At 47.7% G+C, this 25,880-nt stretch overlaps 2 protein-coding genes across 4 annotated transcripts in view; both read left to right on the forward strand.

Moving 5' to 3' along the window:
- LOC112074097 (E3 ubiquitin-protein ligase HERC2-like) overlaps nucleotides 1–12,604 on the forward strand; it is a 53,269-nt gene extending 40,665 nt beyond the window's left edge. Inside the window, exons 5-13 of one of the 3 annotated variants that reach the window (XM_070440385.1) lie at nucleotides 3,092–3,310; nucleotides 3,490–3,590; nucleotides 5,395–5,536; nucleotides 6,033–6,137; nucleotides 6,478–6,649; nucleotides 7,747–7,920; nucleotides 10,153–10,339; nucleotides 11,958–12,109; nucleotides 12,320–12,604. In XM_070440385.1, coding sequence (XP_070296486.1) covers nucleotides 3,092–3,310; nucleotides 3,490–3,590; nucleotides 5,395–5,536; nucleotides 6,033–6,137; nucleotides 6,478–6,649; nucleotides 7,747–7,920; nucleotides 10,153–10,263 — 1,024 coding nt within the window. In that variant the 3' untranslated portion in view covers nucleotides 10,264–10,339; nucleotides 11,958–12,109; nucleotides 12,320–12,604. Of the gene's footprint in view, nucleotides 1–3,091; nucleotides 3,311–3,489; nucleotides 3,591–5,394; nucleotides 5,537–6,032; nucleotides 6,138–6,477; nucleotides 6,650–7,746; nucleotides 7,921–10,152; nucleotides 10,340–11,887; nucleotides 11,911–11,957; nucleotides 12,110–12,319 lie in introns of those variants that run through there. The other 2 variants (XM_070440383.1, XM_070440384.1) reach the window with 2 other exon arrangements.
- Nucleotides 12,605–23,925: 11,321 nt separating this feature from the next.
- Nucleotides 23,926–25,335, forward strand: LOC112074098 (E3 ubiquitin-protein ligase HERC2). Its single transcript, XM_070440382.1, has 3 exons — nucleotides 23,926–24,435; nucleotides 24,934–25,118; nucleotides 25,310–25,335. Exons 1-3 carry the CDS (start codon nucleotides 24,326–24,328, stop codon nucleotides 25,333–25,335), a joined length of 321 nt encoding a protein of 106 aa, XP_070296483.1. The 5' UTR covers nucleotides 23,926–24,325.
- The last annotated feature ends 545 nt before the right edge of the window (nucleotides 25,336–25,880 follow it).

Below are 25,880 nucleotides of genomic sequence, written 5' to 3' on the forward strand. Positions count from 1 at the left end.
TGTTTTTCCTCCACTGCTGTTTTTCATACTTCATCTGCCATAATATAGTTATATATTGCCCGATGTAGTTTTGAATATATGAGATTTTGAATGAACGAGGGTGTCCTCACCATATCTTTCTGCTCAGGTAGTGTCTTTCTGATTCATTTTCATAATTTTGCAAAAAGTGGTCTAACAACATGTTTTCGCTTTGTCATTAATGGGTAATGTGGGGAACAAGTCGTTATGGGTGTCTGTGGGAACAACGTCATTATGGGGCTGAACAGCATAGTGGGGGAACAAGTCATTATGGGGTAATGGTGTGGGGAACAAGTCAGTATAGGGCGTAATGTGTCGGGGGACAAGTCAATTATTGGGTAATGTAGTGGGGAACAAGTCCTTGGTAATGGGGGCAAGCTAGTATGTGGGGAACACCATTAGTGGGGTAATGTGTGGGACACCGTCATTTATGTGGTAATGTGTGGGGAACGAAGTCATTCAGGGGTAATGTGGGTGGGGAACACGTACATTATGGGTCATGTGGGAACACGTCAATTATGGGTTAATGTGGGGAAAATCATTAGGGGTAATGTGGCAACAGTCATCTATGGGGTAATGTGGGGAAACCAAGTCCATTATGGGGTTGTGGGAACAGTCATATCTGGGGTAAGTGTGGGGAACACAGTCATTATGGGGCTGTGGGGAACACGTCATTATGGGGTGTAATGTGGGGAACACGTCATTATGGGTGTAATGGTGGGAAAGTCGTACATGGTCAATGGGGGAGTCGTTTTGGTAGATGTGGGTTTTTTTTTTTTGGACTAATTTATGGTTGTGGGTCGTATGGGTATGTGGGGACAGTCATTATGGGGTAATGTGGGGGAACAAGGTCTTATGAGGGAGATGTGGGGGACAAGTCAGTTATGGGTAATCGTGGGGGACAAGTCTTATGCGGGTAATGGTGGTGGAGACAAGTCAGTTATGGGTATGGGCGGACAAGTAGTTATGGGGTAATGTGGGGGACCAAGTCTTATGGGGTACAGTGTGGGACAAGCATTGGGTACTGGATAATAATTGGTCAATGTGGGGGAACAAGGTCTTATGGGGTAATGTGTGGGGAACAGTCGTTATGGGGTAGATGTGGGGAACAAGTCATTATGGGAGTAATGTGGGGAACAAGTTCGTTATGGCGTATGTTGGGGACAAAGTCACTTATGGGGTCAGATGGTTGGGGAACAAGTCTACTGGGGTCTTGGGGGAGACAAGTCATTATGGGTCATGGGGGAACAAGTTCATTCTATGGGGTAATTGTGCGGGGAACAAGTCAATTATGGGTAAGTGTGGGGAACATCATGTCATGGGTAATGTGGGGTAACACGTATCTCTGGGTAATGGTGGGGAACACGTCCATTATGGGGTAATGTGTGGACACTTCATATGGGTATGTGTGGGCGAACACGTCATTATGGGTAAATGTGTGGGGAACACTGTCATTATGGGTTTAATGTGTGGGGAACCACGTCATGAGGGTAGTTATCATTGGGGTAATGTGTGGGGAACGACGTCCAATTTATGGGGGGCACTGTGTGTGGAACACGTCATTTATTGTGGGGTAAGGTGGGGAACAGCAGTCAATATGGGGTAATGGTGGGGAATATCACGGTGGTTGTGCATCATTATGGGGGTATGTGGGAACCAGTCAGTTATGGGGTAATGTCTGGGGAAACAAGGTCAATAGGGTGCAGATGTTGGTGGAACAATCGTTATGTGGTAATGTGGAAAAGTCCGTATGGAATGTGGGACAAGTCGTTATGGGGTACATGTGGGGAACAAGTCGTATGGGGACGTGGGACAAGTGTATGGGAAGTGGGAACAAGTCGTATTGGTAATGTGGGGAGCAAGTCCGTTAAGGGTAGATGTGGGGACAAGTCGTATGGGTTAATGTTGTGGGAACATCAAGTTCATGGTAATGTGGGGAACAAGTCGTTAATGGGGTCATGTTGGGGAACACGTCATATGGGGAATGTGGGGAACAATCGGTATGGGGAATGTGGGGACCAGTCGTTATGGGTAATGTGGGGAACAAGTCGTTAGGGTGTGTTGTGGGGAAGCAAGTCTTACGGGGTGTGAAGTACTTTCTGACGGCCCTGTATTGTTGAGCAATTCTACGCAATCGCCGGGGAAACAGTTTTGCGCTACTTTCAGAGGTACTGGGTTAAAAAAAGTATACCTAAAAGTACACCCAGAATCCCTTGAGTGGATTCAGATCTGTATTTGGCCCTGTCCTGGTCTCCCACACCGGCACTAAGAGCGTCACAGAGACAGACTGGAAGGGCTGTTAGTAGCTTGTCCCAGCGACAGACGGGAAGGGCTGTAGAGCTGTCCAGAGAGCAGACGAAGGGCTGGTAGCCTGTCCCAGAGACAGACTGGGAAGGGCTGTAGGCTGTCAGAGACAGACTGGGAAGGGCTGTAGGCGCTGTCCAGAGACAGACTGGTAAGGGGATGTACGGGCTGTCAGAGACAGACTGGGGAAGGGCTGTAGCCGCTGCACAGAGACGAGACTGGAAAGGGCTGTAAGAGCTGTCACCAGAGACAGCACTGGGAGGGCTGTATGAGCTGTCAGCCAGAGAACAGCTGGGAAGTGGCTTAGGCGCTGTCACAGAGACAGACGGAGGGCTTCTGCCAAGCTTGTTATGCTCTTATGGAGATTGCTGTATATTTTTGCCATAAATGTTACCCGAACATCCTGTGAAACCTACTAAAAGAATCATGTTTCGTAAATGAAACTGTATTCTACCGCTCACAGCATCTGAATGTCTCTGTCCTCCTCTGTCTCTCTTCTGTTGTCTGTCTCTCTCTCTCTGCTCTCTCGTTTCTCTCTGGTCTCCTCTTCGTCTCTCCTGTGTTTCGTTCTGTCTCTCTGTATCTGTCTCTCTGCTTGCTCTGTCTCTGTGTCTCTGTGTCTCTCTCTCTCTCTCTCTGTCTCTGTCTCTCTCTCTGGGTCCTCTCTCTCTCGCCTCTGTCGCGGTTCTCTCTTGCCTCTCTGTGTCTCTTGTCTCTGTGTCCTCTGTGGTCTCTCTCTGTGTCTCTCCTGTCGCTCTCCACAGAGTAGACGGGAGCTGAAGGACTGTCTGATGGTGCTGGTAGATGACCAACAGAAGCTATCGGCCCAGATGGCTAAGAGCACGCTGTCTGCCCTGCGTCTACGCCAGCGCCTGGTCATCCTAGAGAGATACCTCATATCCCTGAGCCACAGCATGATGGAAGAGAAGTACAAGGTCCGCTGGAAGAGCCCCCCCAGCCCCCCTCCACCCATCGTAGACAACAAGAGGTACGCTGTAAACCGCTCTCATACACTAGTGATAGTACAGGAAGCATCAGCCATGGTTCTCTCATCTCACTGTGAGCTACGCTGACTGGATGATTCATCTGAAACATTTCCCCCTTCGAGGATCGGCTTGATCCGAGTCGTGTGTCATCTTGGAGTTAAAGGTGTGTCTCTCTCTCTAGCCCCCGGCCAGCCAGTAAGGGTGTGGAGGGTTTGGCCAGAGTCGGCTCCAGAGCAGCTCTCTCCTTCGCCTTTGCCTTCCTACGACGAGCCTGGAGATCTGGTAAGCATCCTCTTCCATCAGTCTAGGCACCCTTCCACTTAGTCTGTATACAAGCCTCCTCTAACCTCGCTCTAGACAACCTTCACTTAAGTACGTTACAGCACCTACCTCTCCATCGTACTAGACAAACCTATCATTAGTCTGTTATAACAGCCTCTCATCCTATCGCTAGACAAACCCTTCACTTAGTCTATAAAAAATTTGCTGGTAATTACTGGCGACAAAACGCAATTACTTTTCATCCTAGAGCGTGTCCTCCATCTTGTTTATAATAGTGAGTCAACATGTTTTCAGCACTTTTATTTCCGTGACTGATTTAAAGCACATTTTCTCATATTATTCGTCTTGCAACAGAGCAATATGTTTCTAACATCAAATCGCAGTATCGTATCGCCAATACATCTAGAATGGTGAGAATTCACAATACATCTAGACAATGGGGGAATCACACATACATCTACGGCAATTGGTGAGAATCACAATAACATCTAGAATGGTGGGAATCACAATACATCTAGAATGGTGAAAGAATTCACAATTTTAACCACAAATCTAAAGAATGGTGAGAATCACAATACATATAGAATGTGGACATAAATGGTGAGAATCCACAATACATCTAGAATGGTGAGAAAATCACCAATTACAATCTAACGAATGGTGAGAATCACAATACATCTAGAATGGTGGAATCCACAATTACAACATCTGAAATGGTGGAATCCACAATACATCTAGAATGTGAGAATCACAATACATCTAGAATGTGAGAAATTTCACAATACATCTAGAATGTGATCACAATACATCTAGAATGGTGAGAATCACAATACATCTAGAATGGTGGAAATCACAATAAATACCTAGAATGGTGGGAAATCACCAATACATCTAGAATGGCTGAGATCAACAAATACTATCTAGAATGGTGGATCACATACCCATCTCACGACATCGTCGAGAATCACAATATCACATATCGGAAATAAGCTCGACGAGAATAAAGCAATCACATTATAGAAGCGTGAGAAACACAATACATCTAGAATGGTTGGCAATACTATCTGATGTGCAATCCAATACATCTAGAAATTGGTGCGGGAAATTTTCCCCCACAATTTTTAACATCAATAGAATAGGTGGGGAATCACCAAATTAAAACATTCTAAGGAATGGTGGGAATTCCCACCAATTTACATCTTCAGAATGGTGAGAAATTTCACCCAAACATCTAGTAATGGTTGAGAATCACAATACATCTAAGAATGGGAGCAATCGCAAACATATTAGAATGGTGGGAATCAAAAACAATAACATCTTAAGAATAGTGAGCGAATTTCAACAATACATCATACGAATGTAGGGAATCAACAATAACAATCTAGAATAGTGGGAATCACAAATACATCTGAGAAATTGGTGAGAATCACAATACATCTAGCAATGGTCGGCAGAATCACAATACGATCTAAAATGCGTGGCGGAATCACAATACATCATAGAATGGTGGAATCACAATACCATCTAGAATGGGTGGGTGTGTGTGGTGGAGAGTCGCAATACAACTATAGAAGGTGGGACGGAATCACAATACATCTAGAATGGTGGGAATCACAATACATCTAGAATGGTGGGAATCACAATACATCTAGAATGGTGGGAATCACAATACATCTAGAATGGTGGGAATCACAATACATATCGTATTGGCGCCTCAGTATGGTGATAATATCTTATTGTGAGGTCCCTGGTAGTTCCCAGCCCTAGTGTCCTGTGTGTCTTAACATACTGGTACTTTGATCAGGTGACGACGCGGACCTGTGCAGTGAGCTGCTCCAGGAGTCCCTGGACGCTCTGCGGGCCCTCCCAGAAGCCACTCTGTTTGACGAGGGCACCGTGTCGTCCGTCTGGCTGGAGGTCGTGGAGAGAGCCACCAAGTTCCTCAGGTCAGTAGTACCTCCTGCCTGGGTTGTCCTGGCCTAGCTCCCAGCACTGACTGGCCAGTTCCTCAGGCCTTCCTGCTGCCTGGGTTGTCCTGTGACGTCCATGGTTCTGCCAGCGACGTGTTATTGAAACTGTGTGGTTGGTTTTTAGTGACGTGTTATTGAAACTGTGGTTGGTTTTCAGTGATGTGTTATTGAAACTGTATGGTTGGTTTTCAGTGACGTGTCATTGAAACGGTGTGGTTGGTTTTCAGTGACGTGTTATTGAAACTGTGTGGTTGGTTTTCAGTGACGTGTTATTGAAACTGTATGGTTGGTTTTCAGTGACGTGTCATTGAAACGGTGTGGTTGGTTTTCAGTGACGTGTTATTGAAACTGTATGGTTGGTTTTCAGTGACGTGTTATTGAAACGGTGTGGTTGGTTTTCAGTGACGTGTTATTGAAACGGTGTGGTTGGTTTTCAGTGACGTGTTATTGAAACGGTGTGGTTGGTTTTCAGTGATGTTCATGGAAGTGGCAGTACCAAAGGCAGCATCCCACTACAGGACCAACACCTGGCCTTGGCCATCCTGCTGGAGCTGGCAGTACAGAGGGGCACTCTGAGGTAGGACCACTGCTTATAAGTTTAGTATAACTGTAAGAAGTCTAAGATGTGTTAATGAAATGATATCCAGCTCAGGGCTCCAGCTGTGCATGGGGTTTCCTAACTAGCTAGATGTCAACATCACCAATGTCTTTTGAGGTGGAGATGAGGAAACAATAAAAACATTTTTGGGATTCATTCTCTGTGACTGCACCTACCCCTCATATCATACAGTACCTGGCCTCTCTGGCCGGTCTTCTCCAGCCAGCTGCTGTCTGCCGTCCTGTTGCTGCTGCGTCTGTGGGACAGCACTTACCATGCCCATAGTATCGTACTCTATCTCCTCTATTCTCTTCTCCAGCCAGCTACTGTCTGCCGTCCTGCTGCTGCTGCGTCTGTGGGACAGTGGGACCAGGGAGATGGACAATGAGCGCTCCACCCAGGGGACCAGCGCCCCCCTCCTCCCCCTCCTGCAGCGTTTTCACAACATCCACAGCAGCAAGGAGGAACCCAGCCCTGATGAGGAGATGGAGGTGAGCTTCATATTCATAATGCTTTTCTGTATAAAGCTGATTTTAGGATCAGTTTTACCTTTTTAGATCACAATCAATAGGWTTTACCTGGACATGGGYGACCTGATCCTAGAGCAGCACTCTGAGACACCTGGTCTCATTACTCTCCTGGTCCTGGGTTGCATCAAAACCCATTTATTTGTCTGTCTTCTAAACTAAGTACTAAGCCTAAGCAAATACAGWGCCTTCAGGAAGTATTCACACCCCWTGACTTRATCCACATGTTGTTGTGTTACAGCCTGAGTTTAAAATGGATTACATTGAGYTGTTATGGGGGGACTGGCCTACACACAATACCCCATAATATCAGTGGAGTTATGTTTTTCGAAAAMCTYKTATGTCTTGAGTCAATAGGTATTCACCCCCTTTGTTATGGCCTAAATAASTTRYGGKGTTCTACTAAGCTGTCTATAATTGTTTTAAGAAGGTCATGCCAAGGATCTTTTCGCTACTTGATTTGGAATTAAGACCACTTGAAGTATCAACAAAAAAAATCTCTTATTCAATGCGTTTCTATGGGCTAATAGCAGTAAGGCCAAATTCAACGTTTCATCAATATTTTTTCTATATACAGTGGGGCAAAAAAGTATTTAGTCAGCCACCAATTGTGCAAGTTCTCCCACTTAAAAAGATGAGAGAGGCCTGTAATTTTCATCATAGGTACACTTCAACTATGACAGACAAAATGAGGGAAACATTTCCAGAAAATCACATTGTAGGATTTTTAATGAATTTATTAGCAAATTATGGTGGAAAATAAGTTTTATAATGTGACGTCATTATGGGGTATCGGGACGTCATTATGGGGTACCGGGACATCATTAGGAGGTATCGGGACGTCATTATGGGGTACCGGGACATCATTAGGAGGTACCGGGACGTCATTAGGAGGTACCGGGACGTCATTAGGAGGTATTGTGTGTAGATGGATGAGACACCAATTGACTCCATTGTGAATTCAAGCTGTAACACAATAAAATGTAAGTCAAAGGATATGAATCCTTTCTGAAGGATACTGCCTTCAGTTCACAGTCGTTTCCTCTGTTCTTCCTCCCCAGATCCTGGGGGCCCCTCTGAGTCCCAATGAGAGTTTCCTGCGCTACCTGACGCTGCCCCAGGACAATGACTTGGCTATCGACCTGAGACAGACGGCTGTGGTCATCATGGCTCACCTGGACCGCCTGGCCGCCCCCTGCTCTCCCTCGCACTGCAGCTCCCCCACCTCCCACAAGGTACTACTACCGTCTGGACTCGGCCCTGCTACTGTGTGCTGTACACTGTTAAGACAGCTCTACTCAGCTTCCCTGTCTTCAGTGTTTCCGTTGATCAGCATCGGGTATCTGTAAGGCTCTCCTCAGATTTAATGATCTTTCGTTTCTTTGAGAAGTCTAAAGAGCATGCTTGGAGCTTTTTCTTGAAACTATGAGAGCCAGGATTAGGGCTGCACAATTAAATCAAATTTGTGATATCGACATGTGCAATATCCATATCGTAAGATGCTGCAATGTCTTTCTCTCTCAAATGCTACGTGTTACACGGTTTTATAGTTTTACTCTGTCGTCTCACTCCAGTCCCCCCCTCTCTCTCATGCGGCTGCTTGCTTCAGACATACGTGACACACCAAGCCCCACCCCCTGTCACTCAATCAGGAGAAAATGGCTGCTTCAGTCTGCACGCTTCTGTTAGCTAGCCCATGCAGTCAAGAAACAAGAACAATGCTGCTTTCAACTTTGCTTCTTCATATCCACCATGTTTTCTGTATKTTTATCTCTGCAAACCGCTACTTAGTTAGTCTTACCAACCTCCACATGTCTAAAAACATTTGCAGTAGCTGCTAATGGCTAACTAGCTAGCTGGCTAGCTAAATGCATTGAGCTAGCAAAGATCGCTAGATTCAGATGCTCTGAATTAGAGAGGAATAGGTGAAGCATATTCTAAGAAACGGGCGGCAGCTAGCTTTGCGGTTATAGAGTAGCGTTGGGCCAGTAATCGAAAGGTCGCTGGTTCGAATACCCCTAGCACACAAGGTGAAAAATGTGTCGATGTGCCCTTGAGCAAGGCCCTTAACCCTAATTTGCTCCAGGGGCGCTGTACTACCATGGCTGACCCTGTAAAACAACACATTTCACTGCACCTATCTGGTGTGACAATAAAACATGATTTTTTTTACTGAATATAACATCTCAATTCAAATGTAATTAGGGTTCCCTGGGAACCGCTGACCAACACTTTGGTTTCTACTCTGTCACAACTCCTACTATACTGACCTTTTCATTCATTGTCATGCCAACCAACACCAACCATAGAATTAGAAGATCCTATTCATTATATTTCTATAATAATAACATAGTATATATTAATATCATATGCCATTTAGCAGACGCTTTCATCCAGAGACACTTATAGTCATGTATTCATACATTGTTTACGTATGAGAGGGTTCTGCCAACCTAGCGACCGAAGTGTTTTTGATCTAAATAGCAATATTTAAAAAAAATTGCAATTTTGAATTTTGGACCATATCGTGCAGGATGTTGTGATTTGTAAATGGAAGCCTTCACTCTGTTACTAACTTCTCTCTCTCTGTCTGTGCGTTACTAACTTCTCTCTCTCTGTCTGTGCGTTCTGTTGGAGGACCATGGCAACATGCAGGTAAATTATGAAGCCATGTGTTATGCATGAAGGACTTAATGTGATGGTTTTATAAAGCTTATTCTTGCAACAGTAAGATGTGTGTTGATTACGTAGGTATATTTCACTGGTCGTCCCCAAAGCCAACTCCTCCTTTGGCCGCCTTTCCTTCCAGTTCTCTGCTGCCAATGACTGGAACGAACTGCAAAAATCACTGAAGCTGGAGTCTTATATCTCCCTCACTAACTTTGAGCATCATCTGTCAGAGCAGCTCACAGATCACTGCAGCTGTACATAGCCCATCTGTAAATAGCCCATCCAACTACCTCATCCCCATACTGTTATWAWTTTTTTTWATGTTATATTAGAATAGCATTTATATATGTTATATTGGAATATAATTTATATATGTTATATTAGAATATCATTTATATATGTTATATTAGGATATATGTTATATTGGAATTCATTTATGTTATATTAGAATATAATTTATATATGTTAAATTAGAATATCATTTATATATGTTAATTAGAATATCATTTTATTAGTTTAAATTAGAATATAATTTATATATGTTATATTAGAATATCATTTATATTATGTAATTAGAATATCATTTATATATGTTATATTAGAATAGCATTTATATATGTTAAATTAGAATATCATTTATATATGTTATATTAGAAATTTATTTACATATAACTGTATTCTCCATCATAGGATTTCCTTTTCCATTAACCCCTTCAATGCTAGACTACTTCATACTGTGTAGACCACTGAAGCACCAATGGCATCGCTGCATTAACCCTGTCTCTCTCCCGCCCCAGGGCACTCTGCAGGAGGTGATTGGCTGGGGGCTGCTAGGCTGGAAGCTGTATGCCAACGTGAACGGTCCGGTGCAGTGCAAGGCTCTGTCGGGCCTTGGGTTTCCCAGATAGTCTGTTCCGAGAGGGCTTCCTCATCCTGGCTAGCAGTGGAGCCGTCTACACACAGAACTACAAGAGCACCACACTGGTAGGAAGCAGTCACTCACTGGAGCTCTATTCTGTCACACACTGGTAGGAAGGCAGTCACTCACTGGAGCTCATTCTGTCACCACACTGGTAGGAAGCAGTCACTCACTGGAGCTCATTCTGTCACCACACTGGTAGGAAGCAGTCACTCACTGGAGCTCATTCTGTCACCACACTGGTAGGAAGCAGTCACTCACTGGAGCTCATTCTGTCACCACACTGGTAGGAAGCAGTCACTCACTGAGATCATTCTGTCAACACTGGTAGGAGCAGTCACTCACTGGAGCTCATTCTGTCACCACACTGGTAGAGCATCACTCACTGGAGCTCTTCTGTCACCACACTGGTAGGAAGCAGTCACTCACTGGAGCTCATTCTGTCACCACACTGGTAGGAAGCAGTCACTCACTGGAGCTCATTCTGTCACCACACTGGTAGGCAGCAGTCACTCACTGGAGCTCATTCTGTCACCACACTGGTAGGAAGCAGTCACTCACTGGAGTCATTCTGTCACCACACTGGTAGGAACGAGTCACTCACTGGAGCTCATTCTGTCACCAACACTGGTAGGAAGCAGTCACTCACTGGAGCTCATTCTGTCACCACACTGGTAGGAGGCAGTCACTCACTGGAGCTCATTCTGTCACCACACTGGTAGGAAGCAGTCACTCACTGGAGCTCTTCTGTCACCACACTGGTAGGAAGCAGTCACTCACACTGGAGCTCATTCTGTCACCACACTGGTAGGAAGAAGTCACTCACTGGAGCTCATTCTGTCACCACACTGGTAGGAAGCAGTCACTCACTGGAGCTCATTCTGTCACCACACTGGTAGGAAGCAGTCACTCACTGGAGCTCATTCTGTCACCCACACTGGTAGGAACAGTCACTCACTGGAGCTCATTCTGTCACCACACTGTAGGAGCAGTCAATCACTGGACTCATTCTGTCACCACCTGGTAGGAGGCAAGTCACTCACTGGGGAGCTCATGTCGTTCACCAACACTGGTAGGAAGCAGTCCACTCACTGGAAAGCTCATTCTGTCCCACCACACTGGTAGGAAGCAGTCACTCCACTGGAGCCCTCTATTCTTGTCCCCTGTCACAACCACTGTGGAAGCAGTCCCCACTCCACCTGGGGAGCCCTCCATTCTGTTTCATACCAATTTCTGTCCCCTCCTGTGACTAGCACCCGTTGTCTCTCTCTGTGTGACTAGCACCGTATCAATGCCCATGATTTGGAATGAGACGTTGGACGAGCAGGTGTCCACATACTTTTGGTCATTTATGTTAATCTCAAAATTCGAAATGCACTCGCGCATCTGAGCTATCTCTGTTGCAGGTGTATGGTAACCGTTGAATAAGATGAGAACAAAGAAGAAACCACACCACTGCTCTTTATTTACATAATGCTTAAGAGCAGTGATACTAGCAAGAGCAGCAGTATGTTCAACTCCGACAGGAAATGTGTGTATTTCATACATCAGCCGTAATGAAAAAGATATTGATCACTTCAGTGCTGATGAGGATATTGTTGTTGTCGTACTAGGCTCCCGTGCTGGTCCACGCCCATATTGATCACTTCAGTGCTGATGAGGATATTGTTGTTGTCGTACTAGGCTCCCGTGCTGGTCCACGCCCTGACCTCCAGGAAGATAGTGAAGCTGGCAGCACATCCAGACGGGCAGCACTACCTGGCCCTGTCGGCCAACGGAGAGGTCTTCTCCTGGGGCTGTGGAGACGGAGGTCGCCTTGGCCATGGAGACACCACGTAAGTTATTACGCTACCCTCAAAAACATGCATACGACCAGATTTCTTCTGCATGTCTACTAAGTTGATAAATCCAGTTACTGTCTGACACCTCCYCAGTTACATTTACGTCACCGGCTCACCACACCAGCTCATCACCAGCATAGCCTGCTAAGGTTCCTCTGCTCCTAGCTGTCCGAGGTAACATAACCTGTTCCTCTCCCCCACCAGGTATCTGGAGGAGCCAGCAGTGATCACAGCGTTCACAGGGAAGCAGACGGGGAAGAATGTGGTGCAGGTAGCCTGTGGGAGCACCTACAGCGCTGCCATCACAGCTGATGGAGAGTTGTACACCTGGGGCAGGGGCAACTACGGACGGCTGGGACACGGTGAGGCCTCTCCTTTACCTGTTTCTCCTGGTCACACTACTGGACTAGACCTGACCACTACTGGACTAGACCTGACCACTACTGGACTAGACCTGACCCACTACTGGGACTAGACCTGACCACTACTGGACTAGACGCTGGACCACTACTGGAACTAGACCTGACCACTATTGGACTAGACCTGACCACTCTGGACTAGACCTGCCACGAACTGGACTAGGAGCCTGGACATACTGACTAGACCTGACCACTACTGGACTAGACCTGACCACTACTGGACTGACCTGACCACTACTGACTAGACCTGGACACTACTGGACTAAGACTGACCACGTACTGGACTAGACCTGACCATATTGGACTAGACCTGGACCACTACATGACTAGACCCTGCCACTACCTGGACTAACGCTGACCACTACTGGACTAGACCTGACCACTACTGACTAGACCCTACCATACTGGGACTAGACCTGACCCACTGACTAGCCGGACTATGACCTGCACTGAACCACTACTGGACGTAGACCTGACCACTACTGGACTAGACCTGACCACTACTGGACTTGGACGCCACACTGCACCACTTACTGGACTAAGACCTGACACTACTGCCGACTAGACTGACCACTACTGACTAGACCTGACACTACGCGGACTAGCTGACCGACCACTGCGAAGGCTAGACCGACCAACCAGGTGACTAGAACCCTGACCACTACTGGACTAGACCTGACCACTTCTAGCGAACGGGACTAACCGACCACTACTGGACTAGACCCGACCACTACTGGACTCGACCGACCACTACTGCGACTAGACCGACCACTAGCTGGACTAGACCTGACCACTACTGGACTTAGACCTGACCACATACTGACTGACTGGACTAGAAGACCTGACCACTATTGGGACTAGACGACCACTACTGGACTAGACCCCACTACTGGACTAGACCTGAACCACTCTACTGGACTAGACCTGACCACTACTGGACTAGACGCTGGACACTACTGGACGAGACCTGACCACTTGGTACTGCCGACCACTACGACTAGACCTGACATCTGGACCTAGAACCTGCCACTACTGCGACTGACCGACACTACTCGACTCAACCGACCACTACGGACTAGACCGACCACTACTGGACTACACCTGACCACTACGGACTAGACCTGACCACCCTACGGACATAGATCCGACCACTACGGGACTAGACCCGACCACTGCTGGACTAGAGCCCGACCACTGCGTGACTAGACCCGACCATGCTGGACTAGACCGAACCACTGCTGAGCTGAACCCGACACCTACTGACTATACCCGACCACTACGCGACTAGACCCGACCACTTAACTGGACAGACCCGAACCACCACTGACTAGACCCGACCACTACTGGACTAGACCCGACCACTACTGGACTAGATACACGTACGCTAGACCTACACACTGACTAGACTGACCACTACATGACTAGACTAACCGACTCTACTGACACTACTGGACTAGACCTGACCACTAACTGGGACTAGACCTGACCCGACTACGTGAGACTAGAAACCTGACCAAGCTACTGACTAGACCTGACCACTTACTGGACTAGACCTTGACCACTAGCTGGACTAAGCCGACCACTACTGGACTAGAAACCTAACCACTCTGGACTTAACTGGACCACTCACTGGACTAGACCTGACACTACTGGACTAGACCTCACCACCTACTGGACTACGACTCACCACTACTGGACTAGACCTAACCACTTACTGGGACTAGACCTAACCCACATCTGGACTAGACCTGACCACTACTGGGACGAGACATAACTACTGGACTAGACCTAACCATTTCAGAGCTGCACCTTGAAAACTCGACTTTCTTATGAGGACAAGATAGCTTTTAATTTCCTTATCATGATATTAAACATGGCTAAGGTCTTCCTGTATATTAGAATGATGTCTTGGAGTCTGGGCTTGTGGACTGACCAAGTGTTGTCTCTGTATGGTTTCCAGTAGAAGACCAGAGCATTCCCATGCTGGTGAGCGCTTCGTTGAAGGTTAAGGTGCTGAGACTGTGGACCTGTGGCAGTTGGAGATGCACAGACCTGGCTGTTGCACAGGACGTAGAGAGAGAGGGTCGTGAGACACAGGACAATTTCGACGACTGGGTCTGAGGACACTAGGATCAATTGCTATGAGAATATGGCGGTCTGAAGGACATAGGATCCATACTACTGGGGTTCTGAGACACTTAGGATCAATTATACTGGGTCTGAGACACTAGGATCAATTACTACGGAAACTGGGGACATAGGGATCAATTATATGGAATACTGGGTCTGAGACACTAGGCATTCAATTACAATGGATAGTTTAACTGGCCGTATCCTTCACTGTCAGAAGTTAATAATGTGACACACTATTTGATTGAGTTGAAAGACAGGAGTATTTGCTGTAGTAGACAGCAGATATTCTGCCTGTAGTTAGGACAGAGTATTGGCCTGTGTAACAGGAGTAAGTATTGCCTGTAGTAGACAGAGTATTTGCCTGTAGTAGACAGAGATTTTGCCTGTGTGAGAAAGTATTTTCCTGTAGTAGATTGAAGGTGTCACACTTTCCATATTTGACCCCATTGTAATGTGTTAGCTCTTTTACCACCCTCCCCTCTCCCCTCCAGCGGGTCGTGGGTCCGAATGGGGATGGGGACGATGGAAGCTGGGTCTGTGGAGGCAGCGACGGAATGTAAGACCCCAAAGCTGGGAGAAGCTTCAGGACTCGGATATAGTTGAAGGTGTGCGGTGCAGTCAGGTTCCTGTACATAGCCGCAGACAAGGATGCACAGGTTGACACCTGGGGGAAGGAGACAACCAGCGTTTCGGCCACGAGTACCGAGGAACTGTCCGCTACCCAGAACTTGCTTGGACAGTCTACCAAGGTTAGTAGCTGTCGGCTCAGTAATCCGTAGTTACAAACATGCTGTTGATTACTGAAGTGGGGGAGGTTCCTAGTGGGAGGTTTCCATTCATGCCATATTCACAGATTCTGATTTTACAATGATGCCTCTAAAGTGTTTTATAAACCCCTAACGTTCTATGGTTGAACATGCCTCATAAAAATAATTCCAGGAATTTAAAGAATATACGTTTATGCGTTAAATAGTTTCAAAATGTGGACTGCCTCAGCTCAAGTTGGCAAATGGGCGCAACAGACACGGGTCTTTGTCTCCTGTTCAAAACCAACAGACCACGGGTCTTTGTCTCCTGTCGAACACAGACACGGGTTCTTTGGTCTCCGTACAGAAACAACAGACACGGGTCTTTGTCTCCTGTCAGAACAAAACAGACACGGGGCCTTGTCTCTGTTCAGAACAACAGACACCGGGTCTTTGTCTCCTGTCAGAACAACAGACACGGTCTTTTGTCTCCTGTCAGAACAACAGACACGGGTCTTTGTTCTCCTGTCAGAACAACAGACACGGGCTTTGTCTCCTGTCAGAACAACAGACACGGGCGCTTTAGTTTTTATTTCCTGTCAGAAGCAACAGACACGGGTTCTTTTCTCCTGTCAGAACAACAGACACGGCCTTGTTCTCCTGTCAGAACAACGACCACGGGCCTTAGTCTCCTGTCAGAAACAACAGACACGGGCTTTGTCTCCTGTCAGAACAACAGACACGGGTCTTGTCTCCTGTTCCAGAACAACGCACACGGGTTCCTTTGTCTCCTGTCAGCAACACAGACACGGGTCTTGTCTCCTGTCAGAACAGACAGACCGGTTCCTTAGTCTCCTTGTCAGAACAACAGACGCCGGGCCTTTCAGTGAATAGGAGCGTGTAGTGAATACCATCAGATACCACCTTTACACTTATGACCTGTAGGCTAGGTATTATGTACATTGGCATGACACTAATGTTTTCCTATATAGGAATAATCTAGTGTTTTTCTGGATTGCTGGGAAGAAAAATGCGAAACTATCCATCCCATTAAAGGAATTGTGGTGAATAGAGGGACTCTTAGTATCCCTGTCTCTTTGTTCCGTTTACCTCTGGGAGAAAGTGTGTGGAACATCGCGGTACGCTCCACTCACTGCTGGCCGCTGAACTGATGAAGGAGAGGTTCCACAGCTGGCCAGCAACACAAGCTACGCACTTTGATTACGCTGTGCTCCAACAAGAAGCAGCCCTAAGGCCCTGCCCAGGCCTCACTCCAACACATGAGTGCGGCGTGTCTCCTGTTGGGCCAGGACAGCGTAGAGAGTTCAGGTGTGTCCTTGTCACCTGCGGAATTAATGTCAGGTTTTAGGCATTATAGAACTACAAAAAGGAAACCTTTGCTGTTAAACTGGGATGGGACAACGTGGATGGGTTGGGGCAACACTTGGATGGAGTGGGGCAAACACGTGGATGGGGTGGAGGCAACACTTGGGATGGGGGGTGGGGGCAAACACTGGATGGGGGTGGGCAACACTGGATGGGGGATGGGGGCAACACTTGATGGGGGGTGGGCAACCATTGGATGGGGGTGGGGGCACACTTGGGATGGGGATGGGGCCAACACTTGGATGGGGGATGGGGCAAACATTGGATGGGGTGGGCAACACCTTGGTATGGAGGGTGGCGAGGGCAACACTTGGATGGGGGGTGGGGCAACACTTGGATGGGGGGTGGGGCAACACGGGATGGGGGTGGAGCACACTTGGATGGCAACACCTTGGATGGGTGGGGACACTTGGAATGGGGATGGGAACACTTTGGGTGGGATGGGCAAAACACTTGAATGAGGGGGTGGGGCAACACTGGGATTTTTTTATTTTTTTATTTCACCTTTATTTAAACAGGTAGGCTAGTTTGAGAACAAGTGTCATTTGCAACTGACGACCTGGGTCCAAGATAAGCATAGCAGTGTGAACAGGACAAACAACACAGAGTTACAATGGAGTGAACAATAAACAAGTTCAATAACGATGTTAGAAAAAAAAGAGGAATCTTGTATCACAATGTGTGCAAAAGGCATGAGGTAGGCAATAAATCGAATATATCAATTTAGCAGAATTAACACTGGAGTGAGTAAATCATTCAGCGATGATCATGTGACGAAGAAGAGAATTACTGGTAGTGCAAAAGAGCAGAAAAAAGTAAATAATTAAAGCAGTATTGGGGGGTGAGGTAGGTAAATTGGGTGGATAGTTTACAGATGGACTATGTTACACTGCGCGAATCGGTTAGCTGCTCGGACATAGCAGATTTTTAAAAGTGGCTTGAGGGAGATAAAAGTTCAACTTCCAGAGATTTTTGCAATTCGTTCCAGTCGCAGGGCAGCAGAGAACTGGAAGGGAAAGCGCGTCCAAATGAAGAGTTTGGCTGGTAGGGATGATCAGTGAATACACCTGCTTGAGCGGTGCTGCTGGGGTGGGGTAGCCATCGTGACAGTGAACTGAATTAAGGCGGCACTTTACCTGCATAGCCTTGTAGATGACCTGGCAAGCCATGGGATCTGACGGACGGAACATGTAGCGAGGCCAGCGACTAGGAATACAGGTCGCAGTGTGTGGGTCGTATAGGTGCTTTAGGAACAGAAACGGAGGGCATGTGATAAACTGCATCCAGTTTGTGAGTAGATATTGGAAGCTATGTTCGCTGTAGATGGAACATCGCCGAAGCGAGGATCGGGTAGATAGTCAGTTTTACTAGGTAAGTTTGGCGGGTGGAGGAAGGAGGCTTTGTGTGCGGAAAGAAAAGCGACTGCTAGATTTGATTTTGGATTGGAGATGTTTGATATAGGTCTGGAAGGAGAGTTTGCAGTTAGCCAGACACCGAGGGTACTTTAGATGTCCACATATTCGAGTCGGACCGTCCAGGGTGGTGATGCTAGATCGGGCGTGGGTGCAGGCCGAGCGAAACGGTTGAAAAGCGATGAATTTGTTTTACTAGCGTTTAAGAGCAGGCTTGGAGGCCACGGAAGGGAGTGTTGCTATGGCATTTGAAGCTCGTTTGGAGGTTGAGAAGCACAGTGTCCAAGAAGGGCCGGAAGTATACGAATGGGAGTTCGTTGCGTAGAGGTGATCAGGGAATCGGCCCCACAAGAGAACATCATTGATGTATACAGAGAAAAGAGTCGGCCCGAGAATTGAAACCCTGTGGTACCCATAAGAGACTCCAGGAGGGACCGGACAAACATGCCTTCCGATTTGACAGCACCTGAACTCTGTCGCAAAAGTTAGTTGGTGAACAGCAAGGCAGTCATTAGAAAAACCGAGGCGACTGAGTCTGCCGATGAAGATACTGTGATTAGACAGATGGTCGAAGCCGTGGCCAGGTCGATGAGACGGTCTGCACATAATGTCTTTTATCGATGGCGGGTTATTGATATCGATTTAGTACCTTGAGCGTGGCTGAGGTGCACCGTGACCGGCTCGGAAACCGGATTGCACAGCGAGGAAGGTTCGGTTGGAGTCGAGCATGGTCGTGATCTGTTTGTTGACTTGGCTTTCGAAGACCTTAGATAGGCAGGCAGGATGATATAGGTCTGTAAACAGTTTTGGGTCCAGGGTTCTGTTCTCCCCCTTTGAAGAGGGGATGGACGCGGGGAGCTTTCCAATCTTGGGGATCTCAGATTGTGACGAGAGGAGAGGTTGAACAGGCTGGGTAATAGGGGTGCGACAATGGCGGCGGACAGTTTCAGAAATGGGAGGTCCAGGGGGTGTCCAGAATTGTCAAGGCCCAGCTGATTTGTATGCGGTCCAGGTGTTCCACTCTTTCAGAACATCTGCTATCTGGAATTATGGGTAAAGGGAAGCTGGGGAAGCGTGGGCGGGTGCTGGTTCGGCCAGGGTTGGGAGTCAGCCAGGAGGAAGCATGGCCAGCCATTGAGAAATGTTTGTTGAAGTTTCTCGATTATCACGGACTTATTCAGTGGTGACCCGTGTTAAGCCTAGGCCTCAGTGCAGTGGCAGCTTGGGAGAGGTGCTCTGTTTTCTATGGGACTTTACAGTAATCCAGAAACTTTTTGGGTTAACTACAGGATGCAAAATTTCTGCTTGAAAAAAGTGGCCTTGCTTTCCTGACCTGACTGCGTGTTTGGTTCCTGACTTTCCCTGAACAGGCGATATCGCGGTGGCCTTCAATGCTATTGCAGTTCGCCACAGGATGTTTGGTGTGCGGGTCGAAGGGCAGTCAGGTTTGGAGTGACCAAGGGCTATATCGTTCTTGGTTCTGCATTTTTGAACGGAGCATGCTTTGTCTAATAGGTGAGGAGTAACCTTGTGAAAGAAGTGACCAGGCATGCTCAATGACGGGATGGAGGTCAATATCCTTCCAGGGTACCCGGGCCAGGTCGATTAGAAAGGCCTGCTCGCAGAAGTTTTAGGAGCGTTTGACAGTGATGAGGGGTGGTCGTTTGACCGCGGAACCGTGGGCGGATAACAGGCAATGAGGCAGTGATCGCTGAGATTTGATTGAAGACCAGCAGAGGTTATTTGGAGGGCAGGTTGGTGGCAGGATAATGGTCTTCTTAGGTGCCCAGTTTACGGATTTAGGTTGTACTGGTGGTCCTTTGATGATTTGTGTGAGGATTGAGGCCTTCAAGCTTGGATTGTAGGGACTGCGGGGGGTAAGCATATCAGTCTTAGGTCACCTTACAGAACAAACTCTGAAGCTAGAATGGGGAGCGGATCAATATCAGCAGATGTGTGTCCACCTCCACATCACCGAGAACAGAGGGTAGTGATGAGGGTGCGCTAAAGGCTATCAAACTGGTCGCTAGAGCGTTGGGAAAGGAATAAAAGCGAGCAGATTTATGGGCGTTGAGATAGATTCTGGCATAATGTAGCAGACAGGGGGATGTGGGGCACGGGGACAGCGAGGCAAGCCCAGCACTGGGTATATAATGGAGAGGTGTCTCTTGGACATGGGTCGTCAATGGGTGAGGTTCACCGCATGTGTGGGGGGTGGGACAAGGAGGTATTCAGAGGTACGGAGAGTGGAACTTTACGGAGGGTCGATTGCAAACCAAAAAATGATAACTAGCCTTGAAATAACAGTATGCAGGCATATTGATAGTTTGAGAGAGAATTACAAATAAGGCAAAAGTGATTTGCAGGTCTTATTGGGAAAGAGCTAGCTAAAACAACAGGTTAAGATAACAGCAGCTAGGCCACTAAACAGGCCAACAACAGGTAAAAATCGGCGACGACCAGGCAGAGAGGGTCGGAATTTAACTACACACAGTCCTGAGTAGCACAGAGCCGACAGATAAAGACACAAATGAAACAGAATGGAGCATACCGTGAATAATGGACAGTCAAGGCAGCATCAGCTAGGTAGCCAAGTGATCATAGTGTTCAGGGGGCAGCCGTAGATGGAGCAGGGAGGCTCCACTAAGCTAGCACGCGGCGGTTTAAAGTGTAGCCCGGGGGTGGGTTCTGCTCAGACGGAGGGTCTGCTCAGACGGAGGCCGGTTGAGGGACAGCGGATGGGTATGCGTTCGTGCAGAACCAGACGTGGTCATGTGACAGAAATCCAAGCGGATGGCGATGGCGAAAGAGCAGGTTGTGAATTGTAGAAATTTGGGTTTTGCTGACTGGTGCGCTAGCTTTCGTGGCAGTGGCGCTAGCTGCGCTAGCTGCAGCTAGCTGTGAGGACAGAAGTGTGGCTCAGGATATACGCACGGAATCCGGCCGTTGTTGTCGAGAGACAGTCCGATGCTGGGTAGATTGGTGAGTAATATCCAGGCTAATAACGGTGTGTGTTGTGCTGTGTGTTGCGAGTATAGTGTAAGAAAGTGCTAGCAGCGGCAAAAGGGCTAATTAGCGTTGTAGCGAGTTAGTGGTTAGACGACATGGGGTTTGGAAAGTGGTTCCAAAGTAAAAAAAATAATAGCGATGTGGGTGGGATGGGGCAACACTTGGATGGGGGGGCAACCTTGGATGGGGGTGTGGGCAACACTTGGGTATTGGTGGATGTGCGCAGCGTGTGAAGGGGGGTGGGAGCAGCTGGTGGATGGGGGATGCGGCAACCATTGGATGGGGGAGGGCAAACACTTGGATGCGGGTGGGGCAACGGTTGGGATGGGGGTGGGCAACACTTGGATGGGGAGTTGTGTGGGCAACAAAATCCTCCTGGTCATGTGGCAACACTTTGGGGTGTGTGGTGTGTGTGACAGTGTGTGATGGGGTGTAAGGTGGGGCAACACTTCCTCCCTGGTCTGGGTGGGGCAGCGGTGCCCTTCTAGTTATTCTGTCCCATTGTTTTAATGGGTGAGAGGTGATGCTGCGTGTGTGTGCGGCTGGTCGTGTGGTCTGTAAGAGCTTTGCGTGTCGTCCTGCTCAAGAGTGGTCTGTGGGCAGGCGCGTGCCCTTACGCTAGTGATACGGGATGTGCCTGTGACTGTGAGCAGCTGGATCTGTCTTGCGTCAGGTGAGCGAGAGGGCGGATGGACGGCTCTTCCGGATTGGCCCGCGCCCGCGCAAGAGAAAGGAGTGCCATGGTGGTGTCGCTTCCCTTAACGCTGCCTTCGGCTTAGGTGAAGGAGGGTTTTTTCACTCGGAGCTTCGACCAACACTACAAGATGGGTTGCATGTCGCTGTATATCGATTGTTTCGGATGACGGTTGGGTTATTGTAGTTGGCTGTCCTTTTAGATTGTTCCGGATGACGGTTGATGTTGTCTGGATATATGGAGAGAATTTGTGGCTTTCAGAAGGTGTTTCAATGGTTTTTGCTACAAACGTTGAGGAATGTGTAGTCTGATGGTTTATTTGTGTTGGTCGCGTGCTCCGGTGCAGCGGCAGTCGATAACAAGTGGGCGCTGGAGGAGTTGGGTCTGGGGCTGGGCAGCGGGCTTGTCAACAACTGAAGCAGGGACCGTAGTGACGGCTAGCCTCACGCGGAGTCCTCAAACCACTCACTCAGCCTGCCACAGGCGTTGTACAGACGTTGGTTGGTCAGCTGCTGCTCTCCTACTGCGGAGGAGCAGGGCTCAGAGGCAGCTGTCCTCACTAACTACGCCCAACACAGGTCCAGTTTCTCCTCTAGCAGACACTAATCGAATACAACTTATGTACTCGATTTTTGTCTGTATGTGTTGAGATCCATGGGGAATGTGACTCCCCGTTTGGTTGTCAGTGGGTAAGTTTCTGTCTCTCTGTCGTCAGTAATTTAGTGTGTTTGACGTGCTTCAGTTGGTTTTGTCTCTCTGTCTCCTAGTATTTTTAGTGGTGTTTTTGTTGTCTTGTCTTCTTAGTTTTTGGGCTTTGTCTCTTCTCTGCCTCAGCTATTGTTGGTGTTTTGAGTGCTCAGTGGTTGTGTCTCTCTCTGTCCTCAGTGATTATGTTTTTGAGTTGCTCAGTGGTTTGTCTCTCTGTCCTCAGTATTGTAGTGTTGTTTTTTTGAGTTGCTCAGTGGTTTGTCTCTCTGTCCTCAGTACTTTTAGTGATGTTTGAGTTGCCTTCACGTGGTTGTTCTCTCTGTCCTCGATTTGTGTTTGGTTGCTCAGTGGTTTGTGTCCTCTTCCTCAGTATTCTATTAGTGTGTTTGAGATTGCTCAAGTGTTGGTGTCTCTCTGTCATCAGTATTTAGTGTGTTTTGAGTTTGCCAGGGTTGGTCTCTTGTGTCCTCAGTATTTTAGTGTGTTTTGAGTGCTCAGTGGTTCTCTTCTGTCCTAGTATTTTAGCTGTGTTTGAGTTTGCTCAGTGGTTTGTCTCTCTGGTCTCAGATCTGGTAACGAGGGGATGAGGGTCGTCTCTGGACGTTCGCTTCATGATCGACTGTTGGTCAGCGTTGCTGATGGCGGACGGAGGGCTGGAGTTCTGCTCTCAACGCAGCCATACAGCTGAGCTACAGTCAGTGTGTTTACTGCTTGAACACGACATTCATGGTTGGGATCCAGGGTCAGTGGGTTTTAATGCGCTCCACTACCGCTCGGGGGGCCCCTCTTTCCCACGACCGCTCGCCCCTTCCCACTACCCTCGCCCCTCTCCCTACGCTCGCGTACTCGCCCTCTCCCACACCGGCTCGCCCTCATCCACTAGCCGCTCGCCCTCTCCATACCGCTCGCCCCCTCTCCCACTACCGCTCGCCCCTCTCCCACTACCGCTCGCCCCTCTCCCACTACCGCTCGCCCCTCTCCCACTACCGCTCGCCACTCTCCCAGTCTCTCAGACAATCATTTGTTCATACTTGGAGTAGTCTTTGTCTGGCAGACAGACATGATTCTCTATGGTAAGAATAAATCTGCCGTTGATGTTAGTGGTATGTCCCTGCATACCAAGCGTTCTGGACCATATTATGGCGTCTGAAATGGGCCATTCTGTAGAATGCCACATTTCAAAGTGTGATTAAAATGTATTTAATTGTCATATTTTGTCAACTATCTAAACAAAATAAAAAATGTGAATGACGTTTGACATTTATTACAGCTGTGAGTCTTTCTGGGTAAGTCTCTAAGAGTTTACCCAGTCTAGGCCACTCAGGAACATTCAATGTCGTCTTGGTAACTAACTCCGGTATAGATTTGGACTTGTGTTTTAGGTTATTGTCCTGGTGAAAGGTGAATTTGTCTCCCAGTGTCTGTTGGAAAGCATGCTGAATGAACCAGGTTTTCCTCTAGGATTTTTCCTGTGCTTAGTTCTATTCTGTTAATTTTTATCCTAAAAAACTCCTCAGTCCTTAACGATGACAAGCATACCCATAACATGATACAGCCACCACTATGCTTGACAATATGAAAAGTGATACTCAGTGATGTTCGATTTCTAATTCTAATGATCTGTTATCCACTAGGACATCGAGGCGAGGAAGGATGTCCAGAAAGAGAAGGACGTTGATGAGCAGGAGGCCAACGCCTCCACCATGCTGCGCTGCCGCACCACCCTGGACAAAGACCTCATCAACACCGGGATATACGAGTCCGCTGGGAAACAGAGCCTGCCCCTGGTCCAGCTCGTACAGCAGCTACTGAGGTGGGTAGTTCACACTGGACTGAGTTGTAGATTCTGATCCTTCCCAAAATGTACAACATTTAAATCAAAACAAATCAAGTTTATTTTATAAAGCCCTTCGTACATCAGCTAATATCTCGAAGTGCTGTACAGAAACCCAGCCTAAAATAAAATATAACCCCACCCACTTTGCCAAGGCACAGCCCCCACACCACTAGAGGTATAGCTTCAACCACCAACTTACCATCCTGAGACAAGGCCGAGTATAGCCCACAAAGATCTCCGCCACGGCACAACCCAGGGGGGGGGGGCGCCAACCCAGACAGGAAGATCACGTTTACCCTGACAAGCACCAGCCTGCCTGTATTGAGGAACAAAAACTGTTATTTATCCAGAAGAATTTGTATACTTTATGGGTGTCTCCCACATATAGTAGTCAACCTTGCGGCGTTGTACATCTCGCCAAATGTGGTGAATAATGTACAGAATGAACTTAAAGGTATTGTTTTGATCCCTCAGGAACATAGCCTCCCAGACCATCGGCAGACTGAAGGACGCGGCCAGGAGGATATCTAGCGGTGTGGACGCGGAGCACGTCAGTAAAGAGCGCTCGGCCTCCCTGGACCTGCTGCTACGTTTCCAGAGGCTGCTGGTCAGCAAACTCTACCTGGGGGTCAAYGGCACCGAAAACACCAACGGACACAGTGAGTCATCACACTCCTCATTAGGGTTGTGAACGTTTAAACGTTCAAGCTAAATTTGTATTCTTAACTTTAAGAAAAAATCCCAAACTGAAAAACATTTTGTTTTAGTTTTTCACACAAAATGTACATCACAGTGCAATTATCACAAAACACGTGCTTTGCTGTGTGCATGTGTCTGCTCAAACGGTCAGAAACAGACTCCATGAGGGTGGTATGAGGGCCCGACGTCCACAGGTGGGGGTTGTGCTTACAGCCCAGCACCGTGCAGGACGTTTGGCATTTGCCAGAGAACACCAAGATTGGCAAATTCTCCACTGGCGCCCTGTGCTCTTCACAGATGAAAGCAGGTTCACACTGAGCACATGTGACAGAGTCTGGAGACGCCGTGGAGAACGTTCTGCTGCCTGCAACATCCTCCAGCATGACCGGTTTGGCGGTGGGTGAGTCATGGTGTGGGGTGGCATTTCCAACACACACACTAGTTAACATTTACACCACACTCCACTAACCAACTATTCACATCTAACACAACTAACCACTAACCCACTCAACAACTGTTAATTCTAACCACAATTAACCCCACCAACAAACTATTACATTCTTAACCACAACTAACCACTACCAACAACTAGTTACATTCTAACCACAACTAACCACTACTACCACACAACATAGTTACATTAACCATAACCACCTCACACAACTAACTCTACCACAACAACAACTAGTTACATTTTTAAAACCAAAAACTAAACGCCACAC

This window comes from Salvelinus sp. IW2-2015, unplaced genomic scaffold, assembly GCF_002910315.2.
Source record: "Salvelinus sp. IW2-2015 unplaced genomic scaffold, ASM291031v2 Un_scaffold2494, whole genome shotgun sequence".
NCBI lineage: Eukaryota > Metazoa > Chordata > Actinopteri > Salmoniformes > Salmonidae > Salvelinus > Salvelinus sp. IW2-2015.